At 36.6% G+C, this 25953-nt stretch overlaps 2 protein-coding genes across 3 annotated transcripts in view; one reads left to right on the top strand and one right to left on the bottom strand.

Annotated features, from left to right (window-relative positions):
- Nucleotides 1–7949, bottom strand: part of ANKRD45 (ankyrin repeat domain 45) — a 53844-nt gene extending 45895 nt beyond the window's left edge. The window contains exon 1 of one of the 2 annotated variants that reach the window (XM_051998931.1): nucleotides 7773–7949. In XM_051998931.1, coding sequence (XP_051854891.1) covers nucleotides 7773–7793 — 21 coding nt within the window. In that variant the 5' untranslated portion in view covers nucleotides 7794–7949. The remainder of the gene's footprint in view (nucleotides 1–7772) is intronic. The other variant, XM_051998930.1, reaches the window with a different exon arrangement.
- KLHL20 (kelch like family member 20) overlaps nucleotides 6997–25953 on the top strand; it is a 64048-nt gene continuing 45091 nt past the window's right edge. Inside the window, exons 1-2 of the mRNA XM_051998926.1 lie at nucleotides 6997–7095; nucleotides 9310–9374. Coding sequence (XP_051854886.1) covers nucleotides 9352–9374 — 23 coding nt within the window. The 5' untranslated portion in view covers nucleotides 6997–7095; nucleotides 9310–9351. The remainder of the gene's footprint in view (nucleotides 7096–9309; nucleotides 9375–25953) is intronic.

The following is a 25953-nucleotide window of genomic DNA, read 5'->3' as shown; positions in this document are numbered from 1 at the left end:
CCTGTCTACTATATGGCAGGCATTGTGAAAAGTGCTGGGGATACCAAGAAAGGGAAAAGAGCATCCCTATTTTCAAGGGACCCAGGCTGATAGGGGAGAAAACATGCAAACAACTATGTGCCAACAAGATGTAGACAGGACAAACATACAGAGTTACATTCTGGAGTACATTCTAAACCAGAAAATGTAAATGGGAAATATTTGATGAAATAAATAATACAATAATACATAGAAATTATTTTTAAAAATGTAAACTAAACCAATATGCAGCAGCAAAGATCCCTAATTAGGTATGGTTGAGGGGTCCTATTTCAATTTGAAATTGATGCTGCAGAAGTGATGGATAGTTAATTGGTCAAGTAGGATTCGGAAGACTTGGGTTTGACATTTGCTAAAGCAGATTACTAAACTCGTCATATACACTTCTTTCATAAGACATCCCTCTATCCCTCCCCCTTCTCCTAGTTTTTACTGAAAAACAATTTGGAATTATGCAAGAAAAAAATGCATCCTTTGTATCCTTTGAACAGTAATCCTTTCACTATACATATGCACTAAGGAGATTACTTATGTGAAGAGAGACAGCTGACCCTCTTTGGTCCTAATACCCATGGCAGTCCAGAGAGAGAATCCTGGACCTGAAATACTTGGAGGTCTTGGGCACTATGTCCACAAAGAATTCAGTCTTCACCCATCAAACTTACTAAAAAGGCCAGACACCAGTCTTCACAGCTCCAGGATTTGGTCCAGGTTTGGGCATCTTCTCACTATACAGCATCCCCTTCCATTTTGAGATAAGGCAAAGAAATAGGTATCAAATATGAGCTTATTCAGGCCCCTAAGGATTTAGTCACCCAGTATTTATGAAGTCAGAAGAATATCTCTCCTTCTCAGGTATGTGATAGAATACACTGATAACCACCTATCCCTCTTAAAGAACCCTTAAGGATAGAAGCCCCAGGCAAATATTACTACTTCCCGATCCAATGACTAGTACATCCCTATCTCAACTATTCAAATGTTATGTGTCTGAGTTGCCCATTACCTAGGAAAAAAAAACACTTCTTTCCTTCCCATCCACCCCAGACTTATCCCTCCTAAGATCCCATCCTCTTCTGCTCTTGCCCTTCCTTGTGCTTTCTGGAAATTCCTTCCCTTTGTCTTTACATCTCTTCCCACCAAATGAGAATAACTCATCCCTAGATACCCTCATTTGGAGTAGTTGCACCTTATCTCATGTCTCCTCCACCAGGAGGAGAACAAATATTCCTTACTCCTCTACCACTTATTTCCATTCTCCCTTTGCCACCATAATTCAGCAAACCTCTTTGAGATTCCTTCCAATTTTCTATATCATCTTCTACAGATTCTGGTTGCCAGTTTCCTTTCTTAAAGAGTTGGATATCTGGCCAACCATCTTCCTCTCTGCCCCAATTCCTTCCCTCATAACTGAAGACTTCTGCTTATGTGTTGATGTTCCCTCCAATGTCCTGGGCCCCCAATTTATCATCCTTCTCAAGATTTAAGATCCGGGACCTTACTCCGCCTCTGGCAAGCAGAGAATAGGCATTATCTTGATCTTATCCATAATTATTTGACCTTCATGATCCCAAACTCTGAATCTCTCTTTCATCACCACTTCCTACCTTTTCATCTTTCCCTCTGTTTTACTTGTACCTAAGCTCCATCCTAACTGTACTCTCCAATATCTCCACCCTCCCTTTTCTTCCTATGATTCTAATTCTCACCTCATTTTTAAAATAGTCTTTACTCTGTGGTCCTTGAATCTTTTGCCTCTTCATCTCATGACTAATCATGCCTTTCCAAACCCTGAATAATCCCTGGACAATCTTTTCTGAGGTAGCTAAAAATACAGTGGATAAAGCACTGAGCCTGGAGTCAGAAAGACAAATTCAAATCCAATCTCATACACTTACTAGTTAACTCTAAATGAGTCAGCCTTAGTTTCCTCATCTTTAAGAAAAAAAGGATAAAATAGCACCTACCCTCCAGGATTGTTGTAAGAATAGAATAAAACATTTGTAATCCCACTATGCAAACCTTAAAGTATTATATAAATGCTAAGTATTATTATGATTCTCTATTCCAACTTTCATGTTGCCAAATGCTGCTAGTGCAAAGCAACTGCATTAAATTCACTACAACTGTGTTAAATCCATTACCAGTCTGTCACCTGATCTTAGCAAAGTTTTCACTGCTACAGACAGCTCCTTTATTCCTTTCAAAGTGACTTTCTATTATACAACTACAACTCCCCACAGTGATTGTCCCAAAACTTCAAACCTCTTGAAATGTCCCATCCTACTCTCTTTCAGCAGAGAACCCTGCCTCATGCTTCCCTAAGAATAGGCCATCCAAAGTGAGCTCCCTCTTTTCTGATATTTGACATCATTTCCCATTCTCTCCTTTTTTGCTCCAGCCTTTGAGGGACGGGTTGTTCTCTTCTCTGAGACCAATCCATCTACTTCTATCCTTAATACTATTTCTTCCAATCCCCTGCTATCTCTCTAATGTTCAGTCTTTCTTTACATACTGGTTCCTTTCCTGATGCTTAAAAAATCCCTAGATCTCTTCCTCCATTAGAAGGTAACTTCTCACTTTTCTATCTTTTATCTCTCTTCCCTTTCATAGTTAATTTTCTGGAAGAAAGATATCAACAGTCACTGTATTCACTTGTTTACCTCTTGTGCACTTCTCAACCCCTTGTAAAAATCTGATTTCTGACTTTACCACCCAAATGAAGTTGCTCTTTCTGAGGCTGCCAAGGATTTTTAAAATGCTAGATCTTATGTCCTTTTTTTCAGTCTTTATCCTCTCTCAACAATTCAACATTGGGCATTTCTGACCACTTCTTATCATCTTATTGCTTTCCTTCTTCCACTTTCAGGACACTGTTGGCCTTCCTTCTGCATCTTAATCCAGGCCACATCTTCTGCACATTTCCCAAGGCTCTTTTTTGGTCTCTCATCTCTTTTTTCACTTTCCCTGAATGATCTCAAAAGACATCACCTTCTGGATAGCTCCATTTGAATGCTCTATGGCAGGAGTCCTCAAACTTTTTAAATAGGGGGCTAGTTCACTGTCCCTCAGACTGTTGGAGGGCCAGACTATAGTAAAAACAAAAACTATGAACAAATTCCTATGCACGCTGCATATATTTTATTTTGAAGTGAAGAAACAAAACAGGAACAAATACAATATTTAAAATGAAGTAAAATTAAATCAACAAACTTACCAGTATTTCAATGAGAACTATGGGCCTGCTTTTGGCTAATGAGATGGCCAATGTCTGGTTCCATATTTGTGACTGCTAGTCGTAACAAGTGATGCAAGTGTGCATCCGTTAGTCTTGATCTAGTTGGAGATTTCAAATATTTCATTCTAGAAAAAGTCTGTTCACAGGCATAAGTGCTGCCAAAGATGGTTGCCATTTTGAGTACATGGTTCCTGGGATGAGGATATGTCTCAAAGGGGAGAGATGCATAGAAATTATGAAGAATGCTTGACTTGAATGCATCTTTCAGAGAGTCACAATTCTGCAGTTCAGCCAGTTCCATTTGGTAAATTATATCCACATTTTCAATGTCAATAGAAAGTGTGTTACAGAAAAGCTGTATATCCTGTTCATGGAGATGAAGCTCTTTAAATCTAAATTGGAACTCCTTTTGCAATTTTTCCAGTGAATTCACACATGTTTTGTTTGGGAATGCAATCAGCGATTTTTCCACTAACAGATTTTGAGTTGTAGGGAGATGGCAGAAGTTTTCCTCCTTCATTTGTTTGTTGGGGAGGCCTAATTTTACTTCAAATGCTTTGCCATGTGATTGCTTATCACAGATGAGCTTCCCCTTTCCTTGCAGTTGCATATTGAAATTGTTGAGTAGCTCTATTACATCTGTCAGAAAGACAAGGTGCCATTTCCATTCTGCATCATTGAGCTCTGGTACTTCTTTGTTTTTTGAAAGCAGAAAAGTTGTAATCTGTGGAAGTCAGTCATAGAAACATTTCAGAACTCTCCCTCGACTCAGCCAATGGACTTCTGTGTGATACAGAACATCTTCATACTCAACATTTAGCTCAGACAGAAATTCCTGAAATTGTCTGTGATTTAGTACATTAGCTCTAATGAAGTTAACACAAGATGCCACAATTTTCATAACAGAGTCCTACTTCAGTGATTTACTACACAGCGAGCAATTACTCCTTTCTTAGACCCCACATGCTGGGAGCACCATCAGTTGTCACTCTGGTTAGTTTAGCCCAGTCCAGCTCCAAACCATTCATAGTTTGGCAAACCTTTTCATAGATACCCTCTCCTGTAGTTGTTCCTTTGATGCTTTGCAGTGCAGCAAGCTCTTCTACGACTTCAAAATAATCATTCATCCCACAAATAAAAATTAGAGGTTGTGCAGAATCACGAACATCATTGCTTTCGTTGAGTGCTAAGGAAAAGTATGGAAATTTTTTTTTATGGAGTTTTGCAAATGCTGATGCAGATTGTCTCCCATTTCTTCAATCCTCTGTGTAATTGTAGGTCCTGAAAGACTCACCGTACTAAATAAATCAGCCTACTCTGGACACATCTCTTTGGCAACAGAAAGAAGGCATTCTTTAACAAATTCTCCCTCCACGAATGGTCTGCCAGTGCGTGTTATTAGCTTGGCAACTTGAAAACTTGCTCGCAGTGATGAAATATTTTGCTGCTTCTGCTTCACAAAAGTATTTTGCTGAGTTGTCGATGTGTTTTTCAGTTTTAATATTTTATCTTTTCTCACTTCTCCAACCAATCATATTTATCTTTATGTTGAGTTTCATAGTGTCCATGCAAATTATATTCTTTGAACACAGAATATAGTGTCTGGCATATCAGAGATACAGCTCTTTCCTTGTACTGCATGAAAAAGTAATCATAAGTCCACTGTTCTTTGAATAGCCTACACTCTGAGTCCATTTTTCTTTTTCTTGACATCATTATTTCCTAGGGATTCCAAATTGCTATTAGTAAAATACATACATACATATATATATACCTTCACTGCGGCAATTCCCCTTGCAGTGGCATGCGCAGCATGCACTGTACGTCCCCCACGCCTGTGTGTTGTGGTGGCTGCTGTTACTATACAAGGCTGCGGGCCATCAGTTCTCCATCTTCTGCATCTCTCTCCCTTCCCCACACCACACGCCTCGGCCTGGGAACTCCCCTCGCCTTGGTATCACTTCACACTCTGTCTCCGCCACCTCAGCCCAGTGCCAGAAGTGTGTGTTGCTAATGTGAGTTTAGGTCAAACGTCACTTCCGGTCTGATTTTGCCATAACCCGGCGGGCCACATAAACGTCCTCAGCGGGCGCACGTGGCCCCCGGGCCATAGTTTGAGGACCCCTGCTCTATGGGAATGTCACACTCAATACATCTAAAACATAATTCATTATCTTCTCCCTTCCATGAAAACTCATCCCTCCTCCAAACTTCCCCAATTTTTATATGTGCCATCAACTTCATATCCTCATAATCCTGCTCAATTCTTCTCTCACTTTTTAACTTCCACATCCAATCTACTGTTAAATCTTGACAGTTCAACATCTTTACTAAATTATCCTCCTTTCCAGTCATACGATGTCATCATCTGGACTATTATCCAGACAACAGTCTAGAGCATTGTAATAATCTCCAAAACAATCTCCCTGTTTCCAGACTCTCCCATCTCCAATATCTCTTCTACCACCATCAAAAGGATTATTTTAAAACCCTAAGTCTGACCATGTTACTTCTCTGTTTAAGAAATTCCAATGCCTTTTGATGGAGTTGTGAACTGATCCAACCATTCTGGAGAGCAATTTGAAACTATGCCCAAAGGGCTACCTTTGATCCAGCAAGGTCTTTATTACATCTATGTCCCAAAGAGATCTTAAAGAAGGGAAAGGCATCCAAATGTGCAAAAATGTTTGTGGCAATCCTCCTTGTAGTGGCAAGAAACTGAAATTGAGTGGATGCCCATCAGCTGGGGAATGGCTGAATAAGTTGTGGTATATGAATATTATGGGATATTATTTTTCTGTAAGAAACAATCTGATTTCAGAGAGGCTTGAAAAGATTTAGATGAAATGATGCTAAGTGAAGTGAGGAGACCCAAAAGAACATTGTACATAGCAACATCAGGGTTATGTGATGAGCAACTGTGATGGGCTCGGCTCTTTCCAACAATGAGGTGATTCAGGACAATTCCAGTAGACTTTTGATGGAGAGAGCTAGCCACATTCAGAGAGAGGACTATGGGGGACTGAATGTGGATCAAAACAGAATTTTCACCTTTTTGCTGTTGCTTTTGTTTCCTTGCTTGTTTTTTCTCTCTCATTTCTTTTTCACTTTTGATCTGATTTTTCTTGCGCAGCTTGATAAATACGGAAATATGTTTAGAAGAATTGTACATGGTTAACCTAGATTGCTTGCTGTCTTGGAGAAGAAGCAGGGGGGAAGAGAGAAAAAAATTTGGAACACAAGGTTTTGCAAAAGTGGATGTTGAAAACTCTCTTTACATGTATTTGGAAAAATAAAATACTGTTTTAAAAATCCCTTAATACCTCACTAAGGATACTAGGAACTGTGACTCCTACTTCTCATTTTGACACCTAAAGTCTTTCCTAATCAGTCTCAGATTCAAGTGTGAGCATACACATGCAAAGGGGAGGAGAGGGAAGATAGCATTACACACAGTTGTTTCCACTATCTGCCCCTTTAGATTGGAAGCTCCTTGAGGGCGGGGTTGTCTTGGACCTTTCCTTGTATCCTCAGTGCTTAACTTAATAAATGCCTCTCCGAACGAGCGCCCTCTGCAGGTAGCCCTGCATACTCTCTCAAGGATCAGATTCAGAAACCTCTTACTTTTCCCCGCCCCGACCAGGGCCTCCCGGAACCCTATTCCGGAGCACCAGTTTCCTATCAACATTCTGTTAGCACCGGACTACTTCCGGCCGCTGGACAGAGACGAGCAGGAAGTGGTTCCAAGGGTTTTGGATCCTGCTGTTGAGGAGGCGGTGACGGCTGCGGCGGTGGCAGCAGGGCGGGTGTGTGGCTGGGTGAGTGAGGGAGCTTACGGGAGGGAGCTGGAGTCCGGGGAGGGAACCCGTCCGTGGGCAGCGCCCAGAGGGTGGGTCTGGCGCTGGGTTGTTCGGCGGGGGTGGGTACCCTCGCCCTTCTGCTGTCACTGCTCTGCACCCGTCCCCTCCCCCTCCCGGGCGGTCTGCGGGGTCTCCTCCGCTGGGGCCGGGGCGCTGACATGCCTCGGAGGAAATGTGCGGCCCAGGGGACTGCGCTGACAGGCTGCAGGGGGGAGCGCGTCGGCCCTGGCCCCTCCCCTGAGGTTCAGAACCCGCACCTGCCGTCTCAGGGTTGACCTTGGGCAAGTCATTTCTCCCGTCCGGGCCCTTCCTTTGAGCATAAAATTAAAGCATTGGCTTCGGGAGAACCCCCCGGCGCTAAATCTAGGACCCCGAGGTCGGTTCGGGCGCTGGGGGGCCCACGACGTCCCGCGAAAGACAGTTTAGCCCGGCGGGGTCTGAGAACTAGCTTCCAGCCCCGCTTCTGCTGCCCGTGTGACCTTGGGCCAGTCCCCTCATCCTCCCTGGCCTGACTTCCTCCCCCGCCAAGCGAGGGGCATGGACTAGAAGGCCTCTGGGGGCTCCGATCCTCTGGGGACCCTTTACCCCGGCCAGGGCCCCGCTAGCAAGCCCTTCCAAGCCCCGACCCAACCCACCTTCCGGATTTTTTCATCCATGGTCCTCCCTCTCTCCCACTCAGGGCCAGTTGCTCTTCGCACGAAGGACGTTATGTTTCCTCCCTTCCCGTCTTTGCACGAGCTGGGTGCAGGGTAGAACGTACCCCCCTTCCTTCCGCCCCCTACCCCCACCCTTGCATGCCTTGGCAGGAAGGTTGTCTCCCACCCACATGCTCCTCTTTCCAGACATTTATCCAGCATCTATTTCGTGTATATGTATTGTGCAGGTGTTCAGATATATCACCGAGACATACATGAGCGTGGGGATGTTCCTGATACTTATACACGTAGAGTGGGCTGGGTACCCAAGGGGATGCAGTGCCAGGTCTGCAGTCAGGGAGCCCTGAGTTCAAATGTGAAACAGTGACTCGGGGCAAGTCACTAAACCGATGTTTGTCTCAGTTCGCTCAGCTATATAATGAGAGTAGTAATTCGTCCTAGGGTTGGTTGTGAGAATCAAATGAGATCATAATTGTAAAGCTCTTATTCCAGTATTGTAAATGTTAGCTATTATTAAGTATATTTGTACTCACATATATCACACATATAGTTGAGAGAAAGACAGCTTAGCATAATGGATAGAGAACAGGCTTCATAACCAGGAAAATCTGGGCTCAAATAACACCTCACTAAGGTGTTTGACTAAGTCACTTAACCCTGAATTCAGTGTTCTGGGCAACTCTTTAAGACTAAAAGTTAAGGGAGAGCACTAGCCTGAATTGGTAGAGGAGGTTCTTCACTATACTATACCAGAAAATTCACAGATGCAGGCCCTATCCTTATTCTTTTTTGTGTAACATGTTGTATAACCCCATAGCATATTATGGTTTCCCAAGGCCAGAGACAAATTCATTTTTGGTTTTGTATCCTTATCAACTATCATATAGTGCTAGCTCTTAATAAATGCTTTTTCATGTATTCATTGTTGAAAGCTGATATATAAGAAAAAGTTTTTAAAATGTCATGTTTTGCTTGTCCATCAGACAGGGATTTGGATTTCAAGAGCAGAAAGGAGTGTGTGTGTGCGTGCGTGCGTGTGTGTGTGTGTGCGTGTGTGTGTGTGTAAGAGAAAGAGAAGAGAAAAATATTTTTAAAAAATTTTTTTCTTTGGATTCTATTCACAATAATGAATATTAAGAGCCTTCAGATTAGATGTTGAACAAGCAGGACCTTTTTTGTTAAATTTCTCATTGCAAGACTTAAGTTCCAGGCAGTGCCACATACTCTGTAGATGCTTACAAAAATTAAGTGATAGGGATGTTAAAAATCACCTTATTTCCATTTAAGATAATGAAATAATATTGTCCATGTTTTCCAGGATTCTAGTCAGTATTAAAGTCAGTTATTTCTAGCCTACAGAAACTTGAGTATTAAGTTTTTGAATGATAGAATACTGTAATTTTTAAAATTCATATTTCACAAACATAGAAAAAGAATGAATTTATTCTTTAGAATTGATGTTAATAATAAGATAAGTAATAAGACAACTTCAATGCTTTTTTTGGGGTTTTTTTAGATTCAGCTTTAAAATTTGGAGAGAAGATTCTCTTCATGGTGCATGGACGGAAAGCCAATGCGCAGGTAGGCATTTAAGAAGACATATTTTGATATGGTTAAATTCCAGCAACTGAAGATTTTCTAGATGATTTAGACAGTTAAAATATTCTTAAACAGGATTAATTTATGCAAAAAATGAATTTTCTTTTTTCGAAGATGAACTAATAAGATTATTATTAATTAATACTAGAAAGTCAGATGTTTGTAGAATAAAGTCATAATAATATTTTTTGATCCATATCTGTGATGTCTGCATAGGAAATTCTTGATGTGGAAACTAGTACCATTACAGATTACCAACTTGTTTGTAACTTATGGTCTGAGAATATTGTTTGATAGTAATAACACATAGCTATTTTTTATTCTTATATAGTCCTGAACTGTATTTTGAATGTAACATTTAACTACTTATTTTAATTTTGCATAGCAATTATTTCTTTTTATATACAAGTTGTTGGAACATTTTTATGGTATATAATCAATAAACATATTGCAGTGTTGTATAGGGTTAGAAAAGACTTAAATTTCCAAAAGAGAGGGTGATTTTTTTGTTGTTTCCTAGCTGATGACTAGCATTCATTCTTTGTTATGGAATGTACTTCTAGCCTGATTCTGGTTTTTATAGTTCCTATTTTTTTTGGAATGTTATGATGCTAATAAGTTAAACAAGTTATTAAGAAGATCTGCAATACAGCTCAGAGTATTCAAGGTCTAAGAAAGATATTATGGTAACTTGAAAAATAAAATATTCTAAAGAAAAAAACTGACAGCTTGAAACCTTTTAGAATCTAGTACAATTTTCTCCCTTTACCGAATTGTCTCTCAAATGACATTGGAATCCTTATTGAAACTAAGTCAACAGTAGTAAATGATCACAGTAATGTAGTGTTTAATCAACCCCCAAATCCCAGCTTTTGGGAAAAGAGCTCTGACAAAAAACTGATGAGAAAACTGGAAAACAGTATGACAGAAAATGTGCCTATGTACCAATATCTTACATCAAGATCAAAATGGGTGTGTGATTTAAACATAAAGGATGATATCATAAGCAATTTTTACAGGCAGTATCTCTGACAAAAGCTTTGTTTCTCAAATATATAGAGAACTGAGTCAATTTTGTAAAAATACAGATCATTCTCCAATTATTGAATGGTCAAAGGATATGAACAGGTAGTTTTTAGGTGAAGAAATCTGTAATATTCTCTCCAAAATATAATGTTCTCTGTTGAGGTTTTCTTGGGGTCTCTGGAGGCAGCCTTTATTTCAATTCAGTAATCACCACAAGTGCAGCCAGGGGTTAAAGTCCAGATCCTTTATTGTCTCCTTCAAAATCTTGTCTTCTTTCCTGGAGCCCGGTTAGCTTTCTTTGAGGCCTATCTCTCTTCTTGGTTCCGAGAACTTGAGTTCCTGCCTTCTCTTCTGGCTTCTGAATCTCCCTGAATTCCAAGGTTTTGTGCTTCAGCCTCCAGCCACAACAAAGGTGAAAGATGGAATGAATCTGTCTTAACCTCCAAGAGCTTTTAGTGCACTTGTTCTTTCTGGCTCAGAGAGTTTTTAGCATATATGCCCTACACTGAGTATACACCAATCATTATATTACTAGGAAACCATTATTTGTTGTAGAATTAAATCAATGCTAAACTAGATTTAAGCCTCAATTCGACTTAGTACCTTGTTTCAAGTTCTGGCCCATAACAGAAATCAAAGCTATCTATAGTTATGGGAAAATGCTCTAAATCACTATTGATTAGAGAAATACAAATTAAAACAACTCTGAGGTATCACCTCACAATTGGCTAAATTGTCAAATTGGCTAAAAATGTTGGCAGCAATGTGGGAAAATTGAGACACTAATGCACTGTTGGTAGAGTTATAAACTGATTCTGGAGAGCAATTTGGAACTATGCCCAAAGGGCTGTAAAACTGTGCATATCTGCAATGCCACTTCTAGGTCTGTATCCCAAAAAAGATTGAATAAAGGGGGTGAGGGGAGAGAAAAGACCTATTTGAACAAAAATATTTATAGCAGCTCTTTTTGCCACTAAGGCAAAAAAAATTGGAAATTGAGAGAATGCCTCTCAATTGGGGAATGCCTGGACAAGTTGTGATATAGGATTGTAATAGAATATTACTATAATGTCTGGGCTAGCTTTCTGGAGGGCCTTGGGACCAGCTTTGGTCTCACCAGAATAATCACCATGAGAATAGTTAGGAATAAAGTCCAAAGTCTTTATTGTCTTCTTCATTCTCTCAGTCTGAACTAATCTGTGATTTATCACCCAGGAGAAGTGGTAGCATCAGGTTTACTGATACATACTCCTAACAGGCAATCTGGTGATATTTACCCAAATTTCGACTCCCAACAACAGAATCCAGAAATATTCTGGACTGTAGCTGTTAACAGCTGACTGCCTTCTACATATTACTGTTATAAGAAATGACATACAGGCTCATTTGAGAAAAAACAGGAAAGACATATAAACTGATGGAAAGAGAGGTGAGCAGAACAGGAGAACATTATACACAGTCACAGCAATAATGTACGATAACCAATTGTGAATGACTAAGTATTCTCAACAATACAAAGAAACAAAACAGTTCCAAAGGACTTGTGATAGGAAATGCTATCTATCTCCTGAGAAAGAAGTATTGGAATCTGAATCTAGATCAAAGCATACTATGCACTTTCTGTATTTTTTTCCCTTTGGATCTGTGTCTTTTATTATTATAAGTATGACTAATATGGGTAAAAAGAAAAAAACTGAATCACTATACTTGTTATTTTTCATATAGAAGAAACCTAAATAAAACATCTTAATTTCTAAATTATCTTCTTTCTTCATGTTTTATATAACTATGGTGTTGATATTTGTTAACTTCAAATCATAAATTATATAGTTCTGTCAAGACATTTTAAGAGAAGAAACATTTTGTAGTTTGGTTATGATTTATGCCTAGTTCCAGGAAAGAGAACCAGAAAGTACAAGTTGTTTCCATTTGTAATATTAATTTATTGGGTAATCCAAGATTGCTTAACCTCTGCCTCAGTTTATCCCCACTAGTTTGTTTCACTGGGGTGTTAGAATTTAATGAATATATTGATGAAAAGATGCTATAGATGTGACAAATGCTGTTACCTTATTTTTATCTTGTCCTATAATAGAAATGATGTTTGTGACGTCAGAGTACATGGAGAAATAAACAACACAATTATAAAATGCTTCATCGCTTCAGCTTTTAACTTGATTGCTACTCATCCTTTGCTGCCAGAAATTCTCTCTTATGTAACTCATAAAATAAAGGTTTATTTCACATAGAAGGAGATTTGGATTGTCAGGTTCCTTAATCATTTCTGAAAGAAATATGTCCTCATTAGCCTCTCATTCCAACTTCTCATTAATTTTTTTGCTGTATTGAATATCAAAGTCATCAGCTAATTATCCATGATAATGAAGGTATTTTAGGGAAATTAACAATTATTAGCTCTTGGTACTACTATTTAGCCAGAAACACTCTTGTCTGCTGCTCTCCACTTTGATCATTAATTTGTAACTTAGTGTTATATATAAAAGGTAGTGGTCTTTCTCTATACTTAGAATTAGGTTCCTGGTTAACTAAATTATAAACAAAGTTTTTACTGCTCCAATTGAAATTTCAACAGAAGGATATTGTGGAAAAAATATAAGGTTGGAGTTACATCCCTGAATTCAAACATTAGTTGTGTGATCTTACACAAGTCTATTTCTTGAGGCCTCAATTTCTTCCTCTGTAAAATGAGGGAGTTACATTACATAAGGTCTCTTCCAAGTCTAAAAACAATTCTTGATCCTTTGATGGATTGATTGAACATTAGATTATCCTCTGTTCTGTAATCCTTTGCCCTTTTTAAAAAATCTTGCCTTGTCAAACTCTACCCTTGAATTATTCCTACCACCCACTTCCTTCCTATTCACATGCTGCTGGGTCAGAACTGGAAAAAATTATGAAACTGCTGACTGGATCAACTACAAATTTATGCTGACTAATCTCAACTGAACCTTCACCGCAGTAATACAGTTCTACTATTCCTTAACTGATTCCCTATCCCATTGACTCCAGTAGCTGTTCCAAACCTTTTCTTCTCTCTTCAAACTTCCCTTGCCACCCATTCTCCCTACTTTCTTGCCTCTTCACGAAAAAAAAAAAAGAAGAAGAAGAAGAAGAAGCCATTTGCCAAGATAAGGTTATTAGCTGAAAGAGCTCCCTCTTTCCCTTCCTCCTTATGCCATCTCTCTGATATCCCATTCTGTTGTTTTCTTCTCCTAGTATGATGATTTGGTAGGTTCTACTTACCAGGCCAACCGAATCACATGTATCCTTGATCCCATATTCTCTTTTCCAGCCATCACCCACATTCCTTTTAATCTTCAATCTCTCCCAATCTATTGGTTGCTTCCCTTTTTATAAACATATCCAAGTCTTCCCCTTAACTATTTCATATTCTTACTTCTGACTTCATCATTTGGTTTAAACTGCTATCTCTAAAGTTACTAACAATCTTCTCACTATTCAATCTAATGGCCTTTTTACAATCCTCATTCTTTTTGGCCTCTCTGCTGCATTTGACACTGTTGACAAGGCTCTCTTTCCTTGCTATTTGTGGAACTTAATTCTCTTGATTCCCTCCTGTTTGTCTGTTTGTTCCTTCTCATTCACATACCTTATTTATCACATGCCTAAATGGAGTGTCCCCCAAGACACTATCCTCAGTCCTCTTCTTTTTCTTCTCTGTCGGCTCTCTCTTGATATTATCAACTCCTCCAGGTTCAGTGATTGCTTCCATACAGATGACTCTCAAATCTGTATGTCCAGCTTTAGTCTCTCTCTTTAATTCTGTCAGCTTCCCATTGGATATTTTAAGACTAAAGGTATCATTGTTCTTCTGGTTACCAAGTTCACAATCTCAGAGGCATCCTCTACTGACTCTTAACCACTCCTAACCCACATGTCCAATCAGTTGCTCATTTCCACAGCACTATACATATATATATATATTTATGAAGCCTTATATGTTCATTGATTATTTTGTTATTTTGAAGTTTGAAAAACATGGAAAAATTAGCCTTTTATGAATTCCCTGTGCAGAATCAACTGTAAGTAAAAGAAACCAAATTAATTGTATAGAATTTAATTTTCACACAGTTTGATTTTTTAAAATCTGTTTCAGTGACTGAACTCAAAGTAAGGGCTTAATGCCTAGTTTTGAGTTTGATAACTGTGGTATAGTGAAATGATAGAGTGCTGTATTTGGAATCTAAAGACTTGGATTCAAATCTGCCAGTGCCTATGTGACTAGGAGCAAAATCCTTTAAACTCTCTGAGCCTCAGTTTCCTCTCTTGTAAAATAAGGTGTTGTTAAGTCTTTTCCAGCTCTGAATCTATTTTCTTGCATTCTACAGTGCCTAACTATAATTCATTTCACACACAGCAATTTTCAATATAAATGATAGTTCTGATTCTATATATAGTTTCTCTTAATTTGCTTTGCAAGATTTACAAGTCCATTTTCCCTTTGTTACTTAGTTTACAATTCTCTGTGTTTCAGTAAATGTTTGTCTGCATTTGATCCATTATGGTTGCATTTTGAATCATTATTTTCCTTTTGCTTCTGTGTCCCCTTTAGTTTTAAAATCTGTCAATTTTTTAAAATAACTTTTTATTGATAGAATGCATGCCAGGGTAATTTTTTACAGCATTATGCCTTGCATTCACTTCTGTTCTGATTTTTCCCCTCCCTCCCTCCACCCCTTCCCCCAGATGGCAAGCAGTCCTTTACATGTTGAATGGGTTGCAGTATATCCTAGATACAATATATGTGTGCAGAACCGAACAGTTTTCTTGTTGCACAGGGAGAATTGAATTCAGAAGGTATAAATAACCCGGGAAGAAAAACAAAAATGCAAGCAGTTTATATTCATTTCCCAGTGTTCTTTCTCTGGGTGTAGCTGCTTCTGTCCATCTTTGATCAATTAAGGCTCTCTTTATCGAAGAGATCCACTTCCATCAGAATACATCCTCAAACAGTATCGTTGTTGAGGTATATAATGATCTCCTGATTCTGCTCATTTCACTCAGCATCAGTTCATGTAAGTCTCGCCAGTCCTCTCTGTATTCATCCTGCTGGTCATTCCTTACAGAACAATAATATTCCATAACATTCATATACCACAATTTACTCAACCATTCTCCAATTGATGGACATCCTTTCATTTTCCAGCTTCTAGCCACTACAAACAGGGCTGCCACAAACATTTTGGCACATACAGTCCCTTTCCCTTCTTTAGTATCTCTTTGGGGTATAAGCCCAGTAGTAGCACTGCTGGATCAAAGGGTATGCACAGTTTGATAACTTTTTGCGCATAGTTCCAAATTGCTCTCCAGAATGGCTGGATGTGTTCACAATTCCACCAACAATGTATCAGTGTCCCTGTTTTCCCACATCCCCTCCAACATTCCCCATTATCTTTCCCTGTCATTCTAGCCAATCTGTCTGTCAATTTTTTAAAGTTAGCAACTGAAAGCCTATAGCTTCACAATATTTTAGGAAACTATCACTGAGTACCAGGAGAACTGTGTTTTCCTGCTGTAGGTTATTTGATATAAAGGAGGGGACATTTTTAATCTAATATACTTATAAAAGCCACTGTTTTTCCTTTAAAGCCAAACATAAAAATAACCCTAAATTCTTTACATTGCTACTATGGTGAGTCAGTACTTAAGGCTAATTTAAGTATGTAATTTCAGCATGCTGGGTTTTTTCTTTTTCTCAGAAACACCAAAAAAAAAAAAAAATGTTGCCATCTTTATAGTGCAAAAATTGAGTAGAATATATTTGACCTATTAATGGTTTTATATATTAGTGCTGCTATTATTCTAGGTTCTACTAGTTCAGAACTATTTCTAATGATAGTAGTGACCTTTCAGCTTCTATAAAGTACTTCATTTTTCATTAGTTAGTCCTTCACTTTCATGAAAGTAGTGCTTCTAGAAAATGACAAAATTTAAAAAATTCAAATATTGATATATTGAACCTATGGGAAGTAGAGAATTATATTTCTGCAGCCATCAAAAGATACAGTTATCCCTTATACATTGTGGCTTTCCTCATCACAGTTTCAGTATATTATAGCTTGCATAAGAAATTAAATGGGAATTTAATTTTTCAATTAAAGTTTTCCCGAAGGCCAGCAGACTACACAGAAAAGATTTAGAAACTCAGAAATACATAACATGTATGTATAGTATTTTTACTTAATATTGGCCTACATACAGCCTATGACCAAATCCTTAACCCAGATTTTAAAATAAGGTACTGTAAATACCTCATAAAAGAAAAAGAAAAAATTTAGACTTTTTCTGTGGTATGAAGGGAAGGTCAAAAAAATGTACATAGATGGAACAGAAGGTTTTGCAAGGGTCAATGCTAAAAAATTACCCATGCATATATCTTGTAAATAAAAAACTATTATAAAAAATTTAAAATAAAACAAATATGGCAAATTTTAAGGGCACCATACCCCTAATCTTAATGATGTGGAAGAAGAATTTTATAATCTTTTGCTAGCGATTGCTGAAAATATACTTTTCTGCACATAGTTCTTTATAACAAATATTAATACTGATAATATGCAATTTTCTTAAAACAGTAACTGTGAGATAGCTCATAAAATGCAGGAGGGAAGAGTAGTAATGTCAGAAAAACCCCCAAGGTTAAAAAAGGGAAAGAGGAAATCTGCCATATCCAATCTCCTTTCCAGCTCTTTTATGAGTCTGAAACCCCTCCAAACTCAAAATTCCCCCAGGGATCATTTGACTTGGCCTGGCCTAGTAGCTTGGCCAACTAGGAGAGGCAGATATTTTTTTCCATTTTTTTCAATTCCCTTATCCTCATTTGAGAGGTTACTGTAGCACTTTCTGGAGTGGGTTCACAAACACTTTTGTGAAAAATTTCTTCCTTTTTACAGGCATCATGCCTTTCATTTTTTTTTAAATCTACTGCACATAGTTGGGAATGGACATGGTTGCCATTTCAAAAATGAAAATGAGATTATTAATAAAATCAATACTTTAAGTCTCCAAAGTTATATACAAATGTTGAACATTGTACATTGTCAAATCCTTGACATTTGTATGGTTAATACTTTTGAGTTGCCTAGTTTGCCAAAGATTAGTTACGCGTATGTTTCAGATTTTCTTAGAGAAAGTAAAAAAAAATATATAAAGGAATCAAGAATCAGAGCAAGGAAAATAGCTCCCTGCTACTGCACATGAGTTACAAAGATGAAAGCACACAGGATTTTAATAGAATCACAAAATGTTAGAGCTAGAAGATACCTTAGAGATATCTAGTCCAGTCCCCTCATTTTCAGGATGAGGAAACAGGGATCCAGGAAGATAAATGATTTGCCCAAAGTCACAAACTACTTAGAGTGAAGACTAATGTACATGTCTCTTGCATCCCAAGTATTGTTAATTTTATAATACTATCCTGTTTAGCCAAGTCTAAAATCTACTCCAGATAATGAGATGTTGTTGGAAAGTTGGGTTATTTTAAATGATTAAAAGTGTTTTTCATTAAGAAGATTAATTATCACATTTACAATTTTACTTATACTATTGGTCTGTATTTTATAACTTCAGTTTATCACAAAATCTGAATCTTTGGGATCAGAAATTTAACACACACTAAGTATCTATGTTGAGTTATGAGTTTGTATTTTATTATAGTAAAAGTTTCCCAAAACAGATGTTTTCCTTAAATTTCACAAACCAAATATTTTCTTGTATTTTACAACTCTGCTTTTATTTTGATGGTAAATTTTTACTTTAATTCCTTTTTAACAATTTAAATTAATTTGCCAATTTTTACCAATTTCAGATAGAAAATGTACTCTACCCAATAGATAACATAGGACTTCCTTAACAATGTAGAATATAAAACGGAACCAGGAAAATGATAGAATCTAAATTTTTAGGGAGATTATTGTGATTGCAGTATGCAGGATGGACTGAAGACAGAATTGACTGAAGAAGGCTGACAAAAGAATCTCAGAATTGGAAGGGAAGTCGGAGGCTCATCTGATTCGCCCAAATCTGAAGTAGACCATACATTACATCATTTCTGACAAGGGATCATCTATGGGTGCTTGAAGACCTTCGACCAGTACCTCTTCAAATAGTCCTTTCCCCTTTTGGATAATGCAGTAGTTAGGAAGTTTTATCTAACATTGTATAAATATGCTTTTTTTTTGCAATGTATTCATTGGTCCTTGTCCTATCCCCTCTGGGACCAATTAATAATAATAGTAGTAAAAATTATTGGTGTTTTTATAGGTTTAAGATTTGTAAATCATTTAACCAATATCTCATTTTATCCTCACTTTATATATCACCCTGGAAGTTAGATGCTGTTATTAACTCCATTTTATATAGAGTTATGCATGAAGAAATTGAAACAGATTAAGTGACTTTACCAGGGTCACAATCAGTAAGTAGCTGAGGCCAGATTTGAACTCAGGTCTTTCTGGCCATAGGCCCAGCTATCACACCATTTAACTGCCAGTAATAATACTAGTTCATATTTACATAGTGCTTTAGTATCGATAGAGTGCTTTTCTCATAAAAGTGCTACATGAGAAAGGCAGAACAAGTATTATTATCTCCATTTGACTGTCAGGGTTTTTTTGGTTTTTTTTCTAAACATATTTCCACATTTAACATGCTGTACAAGAAAAATCAAATCAAAAGAGAAAGAGAAAAAGAAAACAAGCAAAAATACAACAACAAAAAATGTGAAAAAATTATATGTATCTGTGTATAGGTAGATAGATAGATAGATAGATAGATAGATGGATAGATATGGGGACATTCAATCCCCATGGGCCTCTCTGGATACATATGGCTCTCTTCATCAAAAGTCTGTTAGAATTGCCCTGAATCACTTCATTGTTGAAAAGAGTCAAGTCCATCACAATTGATCATCACATAATCTTGTTCTTGCTGTATACAATGTTCTCCTGGTTCTACTCACTTCACATAGCATCAGTTCATGTAAGTCTCTCCAGGCTTCTCTGAAATCATTCTGCTGATCATTTCTTATAGAACATTAATATTCTATGACATTCATATACCATAACTTATTCAGCCATTCCCCAACTAGTAAGCATGCAGTTTCCAGTTCCTTGCCACTATAAAAAGGGCTGTTACAAACATTTTTGCACATGTGGGTCCTTTTCCCTTTTTTTTTTTTTTTTTATCTCTTTGGGGTACAGGCCCAGGAGAGAAATTGCTGGATCAAAGAGTAGCCCTTTGGGCATAGTTCCAAATTGCTATCCAGAATGGTTAGATCAGTTCACAACTTTACCAACAATATATAAATGTTCCAATTTCCCCACATTCCCTCCAATATTTTACCATTATCTTTTCCTGTCATCTTAGTCAAAGAGTTGTGAAGTGATCTCAGAGTTGTCTTAATTTGCATTTCTGTAATCAATAGCGATTTAAAGCATTTGTTTTTGTATGGCTAGAGATAGCTTTAATTTCTTTTGAAAATTATCTGTTCATATCTATTGATCATTTATCAATTGGAGAATGGCTTGTATTCTTATAAATTTGAGTCAATTCTCTATATATTTTAGAAATGAAACCTTTATAGAAACACAGGTTGTAAAATTTTCTCAGTTTTTTGCATCCCTTCTAATCTTGGCTGCAATGGTTTTGTTTGTACAAAACCTTTTTAATTTAGTATAATCAAAATTATCCATTTTGCATTTTGTAATGTATTCTAGTTCTTCGTTGGCCATAAATTCCTTCCTTCTGCACATTTCTGACAGATAGACTATCCCTTGTCCTCCTAATTTAATCATCTTAACCATCAGTTTTCATGGAGAAACTGATTCTCAGAGAAATTGAATAAATTGTTTATGATAATAGGGCCATAGCAGTTTATTAACTACAAGTCCAGCATTCTCCATGCTGCGTTAAAAAGCAAACAAATGATAATAATCATCCTGGTATTTACATAGTACTTCAGGATTTGCAAGTTACTTTTCATTAACTCATTTAATTGTTAGACTTGCTTAGTAAGCAAAACAAGTGTGATTCCCTTTCCACATGTTAAGGTTTCACATTCTTGAACATAGGTATTATATTTTCTGTAAGTTTTCTTTTCTATATTCTCAGTTCCTTCAAATAACCAGATATTGCATAAATTCAAGAGTTGTCACTATCATGGTTGCCTTTTTCTCAGTATTTTCCAACATAACTGATTCCTAAAATGTAGCTCCTAAAACTGAACATAATACTCTAGTTATTTCTGACCAGGGCATAATACAGCAAAATTTTCATCTCATTCCTAAAAGCTGTTCTTCTCTTTTTGCTCTTTTCGACTGCTGTGCTATACTGTTGAGTTTTATTATTAATGTCATCGGAATTCCTCAAATCTTTAGAAATAGTTTGTTTTTTTTTCCCCCTTGGATAAGCTGTTTCCTTAGTTCTGTTCACTTGACACTCTGCACTAGTTCATAAGTCTTTTCTAGGTTCCTCTAAACTGTGTCATCATTTCTTATAGTCCAGTGACATTCTATTACATTCATACACTACAATTTGTTTAGATATTCCTTAATAAATGGGTACACCTTGGTTTCTGGTTGTGATTGAGAAACTCATTGGCATTTTCTAGAACAAATGTGAATGAATACATTCATTCATTGAAATATGCCATATTTGATAGTATGAAAACATTTTGAGACCTGCACATAGCAGTATTTGTGGAGCTATCAAGGAATATCATGATTACAGATGTTAGACACCAATATGGCAGAATCAACTTTAGAGAACAGTCGAAGACTTTAGAGAATGACTTTAATATGTGCAGTTAAAAATTTTGACACATCCTTGCTCAATTAAAGGTAACAAAAAAAAATGTAAAACAGAATCCAGAAAATAAAAGTATATCAGAAATTCTAGAATTTCCTAATCACCAGGGAGAACAGTACTTTTTCTGCAACTTTTAGTCTTAGGAAAATTGCTTAGAGGACTGAGAGGTGCTCTGTTTCACTGTAACAAAAAAAAAAAATAATGATCACAAGATCTTTAAGGCAGCCAAGGGGAAAAAACAATCTAAGAAACACTTTTGGAGTTAATAATAAAAGTTGATAACAAGTACATATCATTGAATTTGTTAAATGTAATTAAAAATGGTTTACCCCTGGACGAAACTTATTAAAACAGTTAAGTGCCAAAAGTAAAATCAAAAGTTCCTCCTTGTACTTCATGAATTCAGCCAATAACATGTTGACAGGAAATATCATGTCATAATTTCAAGCATCTGCTCTTTGCTAAGTAAAGTAAGTAAACTGTACTAAACATCAAGGATGCAAACAAAGACAAGCGGAGATAAATTTTTCTAGTAGATTGGCTGTGGAAAATGAGAGAATCATGTGCGATGATAACCTGAGGAGGAATGTGGGAATTAAATGAACCATTCTAACTCCATCTAGTGACTAAGTTCTGGATCAAACTCAGCTCCCTTTCTAGTCAATTATGGGTCTAGGCCAATTTCTGTCTTGGGAATAAATTATTCATTTATGTGAATTGGGAGAAATCTTTATTGCATTATTTGAACCTAGTCCTATGTGTAGCTAGGAAGCTAGACCACTTCTACATGTTGGTTAAAGACCCTTAACTAAGGACCTACCTAGGTATGCTAACCAGAATCCATCAGATCCAAAGATTTTTTCATACTTATCTATCTCAAACAACTTATATGTCTTATCTGAAAACTGGCTGCATATTGGTCAATCAATGGCTGATTGAATACACACTTGGGAAGAGTGGGACACCTCATTTTCTCATTTCAGGGAATTTCATCTGCTCACTCTTCTCCTCTCAATTTAAGAAGTTCATAATCTTTCTTCCAATTAAAAATCAGATTACTTAATCTTGTATCCTGGTTTATAACCTATTGTTTTCTTTTAATAGATAAAAATCTGTTGTTATCTATTGTTCCCCCATACCACCCCATCTTCAGGGTCACATGCTAAACTGATGAGCCCTGGTTCCAATTTATATGCAGTGGCTTAATAAATTGTTATGCTCAGGTGCTCAAAGTTCTGTTTTCACAATCATTTTAGATTTCACCCATCATAAAGGTTTATTAAGAATAGGAACATATATTTATAGACAGGAGGAAAAAAAATGAAGAGTAGATGGGGACAGGCACTCAGAAAAAGTCAGAAAGGAAGAGTCAAGAGTATAAATAAAAAGAATTAACCTTGTTGAAAAGTATGTGGAAGAAAGAAAAGAGGTGTGATATCAATATTTTAAGGAACAATATAGAGAATAGAAATTACTCTATACAGTGTAATACGATTCTTAGTAAAAGGATGTAAGTAAGTAAGTTAGAGGGCTGCAAGAGAAGGTTTAGAATATACACAGTTGGAATGTGCTAAAGAGTCAAGGAGTAGAGCCCAATTTGAAATAGATATCATAAATATGCAATAAATCCGGTATGTATAAATGTGTGACTTTTTCATTCACTACTGTTTAGCAGCTTGAGTAGAACCCAAGAGTGGAATGGAGTGCAGTAAGGAAGAGGTATGGATAACCCAGGATTGGATTTTTGCAAGATGTGAGCATAGGACAAGGGGCCAAGGGATTAAAGAATGCAGGATAATAGGAACCTACATTTGTCCATCATAAAATCAAAAATGAACAGGAAGAAAAAGTATAGAGTTGGAATGATAACCTAGAAGAACACTGAAAGGAGTGATTGTATAGACATAAACACACACACACACACTTTATGGCACTAAATCTTTTACATTTGTAAATTAGATGAAAATTATAATTTAACTTGGAATGTGTTGAAATTGTTTTTCTTTACTTTTAAGTTGTAAAGTAAAGGAAGCATAACTGCAGCACTGATAGCAATGTGATTAAAAAATCATTTGCTTGTTTTATGTGGGTGAGCAAAATTATCCTTTAACAGTTTTGTTATTTTTTAACCATTACATTTCTGGGTATAAGCAATTACTATTCTTGCCAGGTCACTAGAATTCTATATGGTAAACTCCCCTGTTTAGCTTTAAATACGGAAGTATATGTGTTCAAAATGACTAAAAAAGATCCAGTGTGGACATTTGTAATATTAAAATCACTTTAAGGTAGAAATTACACCTCCACTATGTGCCCTAGTTTTTTACTGAGATATTTAAATTGACCAATGATATATCTGTTGCTGTATGTAATGGTTTCCTCATGGTTTTTCTATCATTTTTTTCATCTTATGTGATGTTTTTTCCTGCCTTTTTACAAACTCTGCTGGACTTGTAGTCAAGATACCCCTGGGTTCAAATATTGGTTCAAATTCTTGTAACCATGGACAGGTTAGTCAATCTCTCTAAGAGTCAGTTTTTTTATTTATAAAATAGAGATAATACATTAGTGATGGTGGATATTGACATAATGCTTTAAGATCATTTGAGCCTTATGATATCCTTTTGAAACAGGTGAAATAAAAAAATCCCCATTTTGCAGATCATGAAATTGAATCTCAAAGAGCTTACATAACTTAACCTTGGTCACATAGTTTATGTAACATGTTCAAATTAGAATTGCTAATTCTAAGTCCAATCCTCTACCATGCATTATTCCTTTTCCTGCCTGTTTCACAGATCACTTCTAAGACTTTTTTGTTTTGGATTTTATCTAGTACATGCATTTATTATCTCTCCATATCCTCTCCCATGAACAGTAAAAATAAAACCCTCATATAAAATAAACATACTTAAGCCAAAGATTCTTACATTGGCCCTGTTCAAAAATGTCTCATTTACATTTCAAGAATATGTAACTTTGTGAACTGGAAGTACTATATAATTTTCAATTATTATCATTATTATTGTTGTTCTTTTATTATCTCAAGGTGCCAGTGTAATATTTGGGCTGCCCTTCAGTTACTTTTTCTTCAGGATTAACCCATTTCTCCTCCTAGCCATACATAAAATCACAAGTTATAAATTTTGAGCTGAAGGGACCTTAAAATATTGTCCAGGAAGGGTCATCTCCTCATTTCACATTGGAAAAACAGAAAGGCAAAAAGTTACCTTAAGTCATACACTTAGTAACTGCTTACCACACTACTGAAATTTGAACCAGATCCTCTTACTTGTAAATTCAAAGTTTATTTTGTGGCACCATACTGCCTTCTATGGCCTTAATAATGACCTTTATGCTGCTACTTGTACACACACATTATTGGTGAATGCTTCCTAAAAGCTATTATGCATCTTTCTGTTTTCCTGTGGACCATTTGTAATTTTAATTCTTCTTAGATTATTGGTCTTCACATGACTTGAAGTCACATATCATCATTGGGAAAGCATGGGCTTTTATTTTACATCACAAATTGAAAACACCAACTAGTTTACCAAATGCTATCCAATTATTCCATTATGGGCCCAACTTATTGTCTTTTTATAAAATATAAATGTTCTATATAGCTACTGACTTAATGGACTACTTGTCCAACTATATGTCACAATCCACTTTTTTTCCTACAATGTGGGTGATTAATTTAATCTTTACTAATTTTTATGGATTTCCCTAAAAATGTTTTGCAGTGTTCAGGGACTTGATGCAATGAATGTAATACCATATGCAAAACACATTTAGATATAAGAATCCTTTCTTATTTGAACTCTGTAGGATTTTTCTTCATGAAACTGATGAGCATCTTAAGTAAACAGAGTTTCTTTTCTGCTTTGGTATAAATTCTCAGTGAGTCATTAAATAGAGTAGTCTCTTCTTCAGCCATTCATCATAGAAAGCTGAATAATTTTAACATGTCTCTGAGACATAGTTTGAGGAAAGCTTTAAAAACTGCTTTTGTTCTACTGGGTCAAATGTTTTTCAGTAATCATCAATGTTAGAGGGAATATATATTCTTTATGCCTCTCAAGCTTTTTGATGAAAATATTCCCCCATAGAAAAATAGTTTTTTTTTTTTTTTCAATTTAAGCATTCTTTAAGCGCTATGACTGAGTCCTTGGCATTAGAAAGCATCAGAGAGAGCATCAGAGAGCATCAGGCTTTAAAAATATCTTATCTGCACTTACAGTCTTTCTTTTGGGGGGGTTTAGATAGTCTAGAAAAAGAATAACTATGGTGATACAATAGTTCTGGAATCAGATAACCTACCTGTATGGCCTTGGATAAATAATTTAACCTCCCTGGGCCTCAGTTTCCTCATCTATAAAATGAGGCTTGGACTAGATGGACTCTGAGGTCCTTCCAGCACTGCAGCTACAATCTTGTGATTCTGAAGTTAAAATGTGTCATATGAAAATACTTCAGTTCTAGAAAGCCATATTCCTAAAGCAATTAAGAGTATTTTATCAGTCTGTGATAGTTGTGGAACACAACTCCTTAAAAACATTCACCTACCTTTTCATTCTAATTCTATTCTTGCTAAGCAACCTTCAGATTATTTTATAATCTGAGGGAATTTACTACTACCCTCCTCTTTACCCTATCAAAGAATTTTTATCAGTTATCTCAAGGT

Source organism: Antechinus flavipes, chromosome 4 (genome assembly GCF_016432865.1).
Source record: "Antechinus flavipes isolate AdamAnt ecotype Samford, QLD, Australia chromosome 4, AdamAnt_v2, whole genome shotgun sequence".
Classification (NCBI taxonomy): domain Eukaryota; kingdom Metazoa; phylum Chordata; class Mammalia; order Dasyuromorphia; family Dasyuridae; genus Antechinus; species Antechinus flavipes.
The sequence above is the reverse complement of the archived record's forward strand: the minus strand, read 5'-3'. Positions and strand labels throughout refer to the sequence as shown.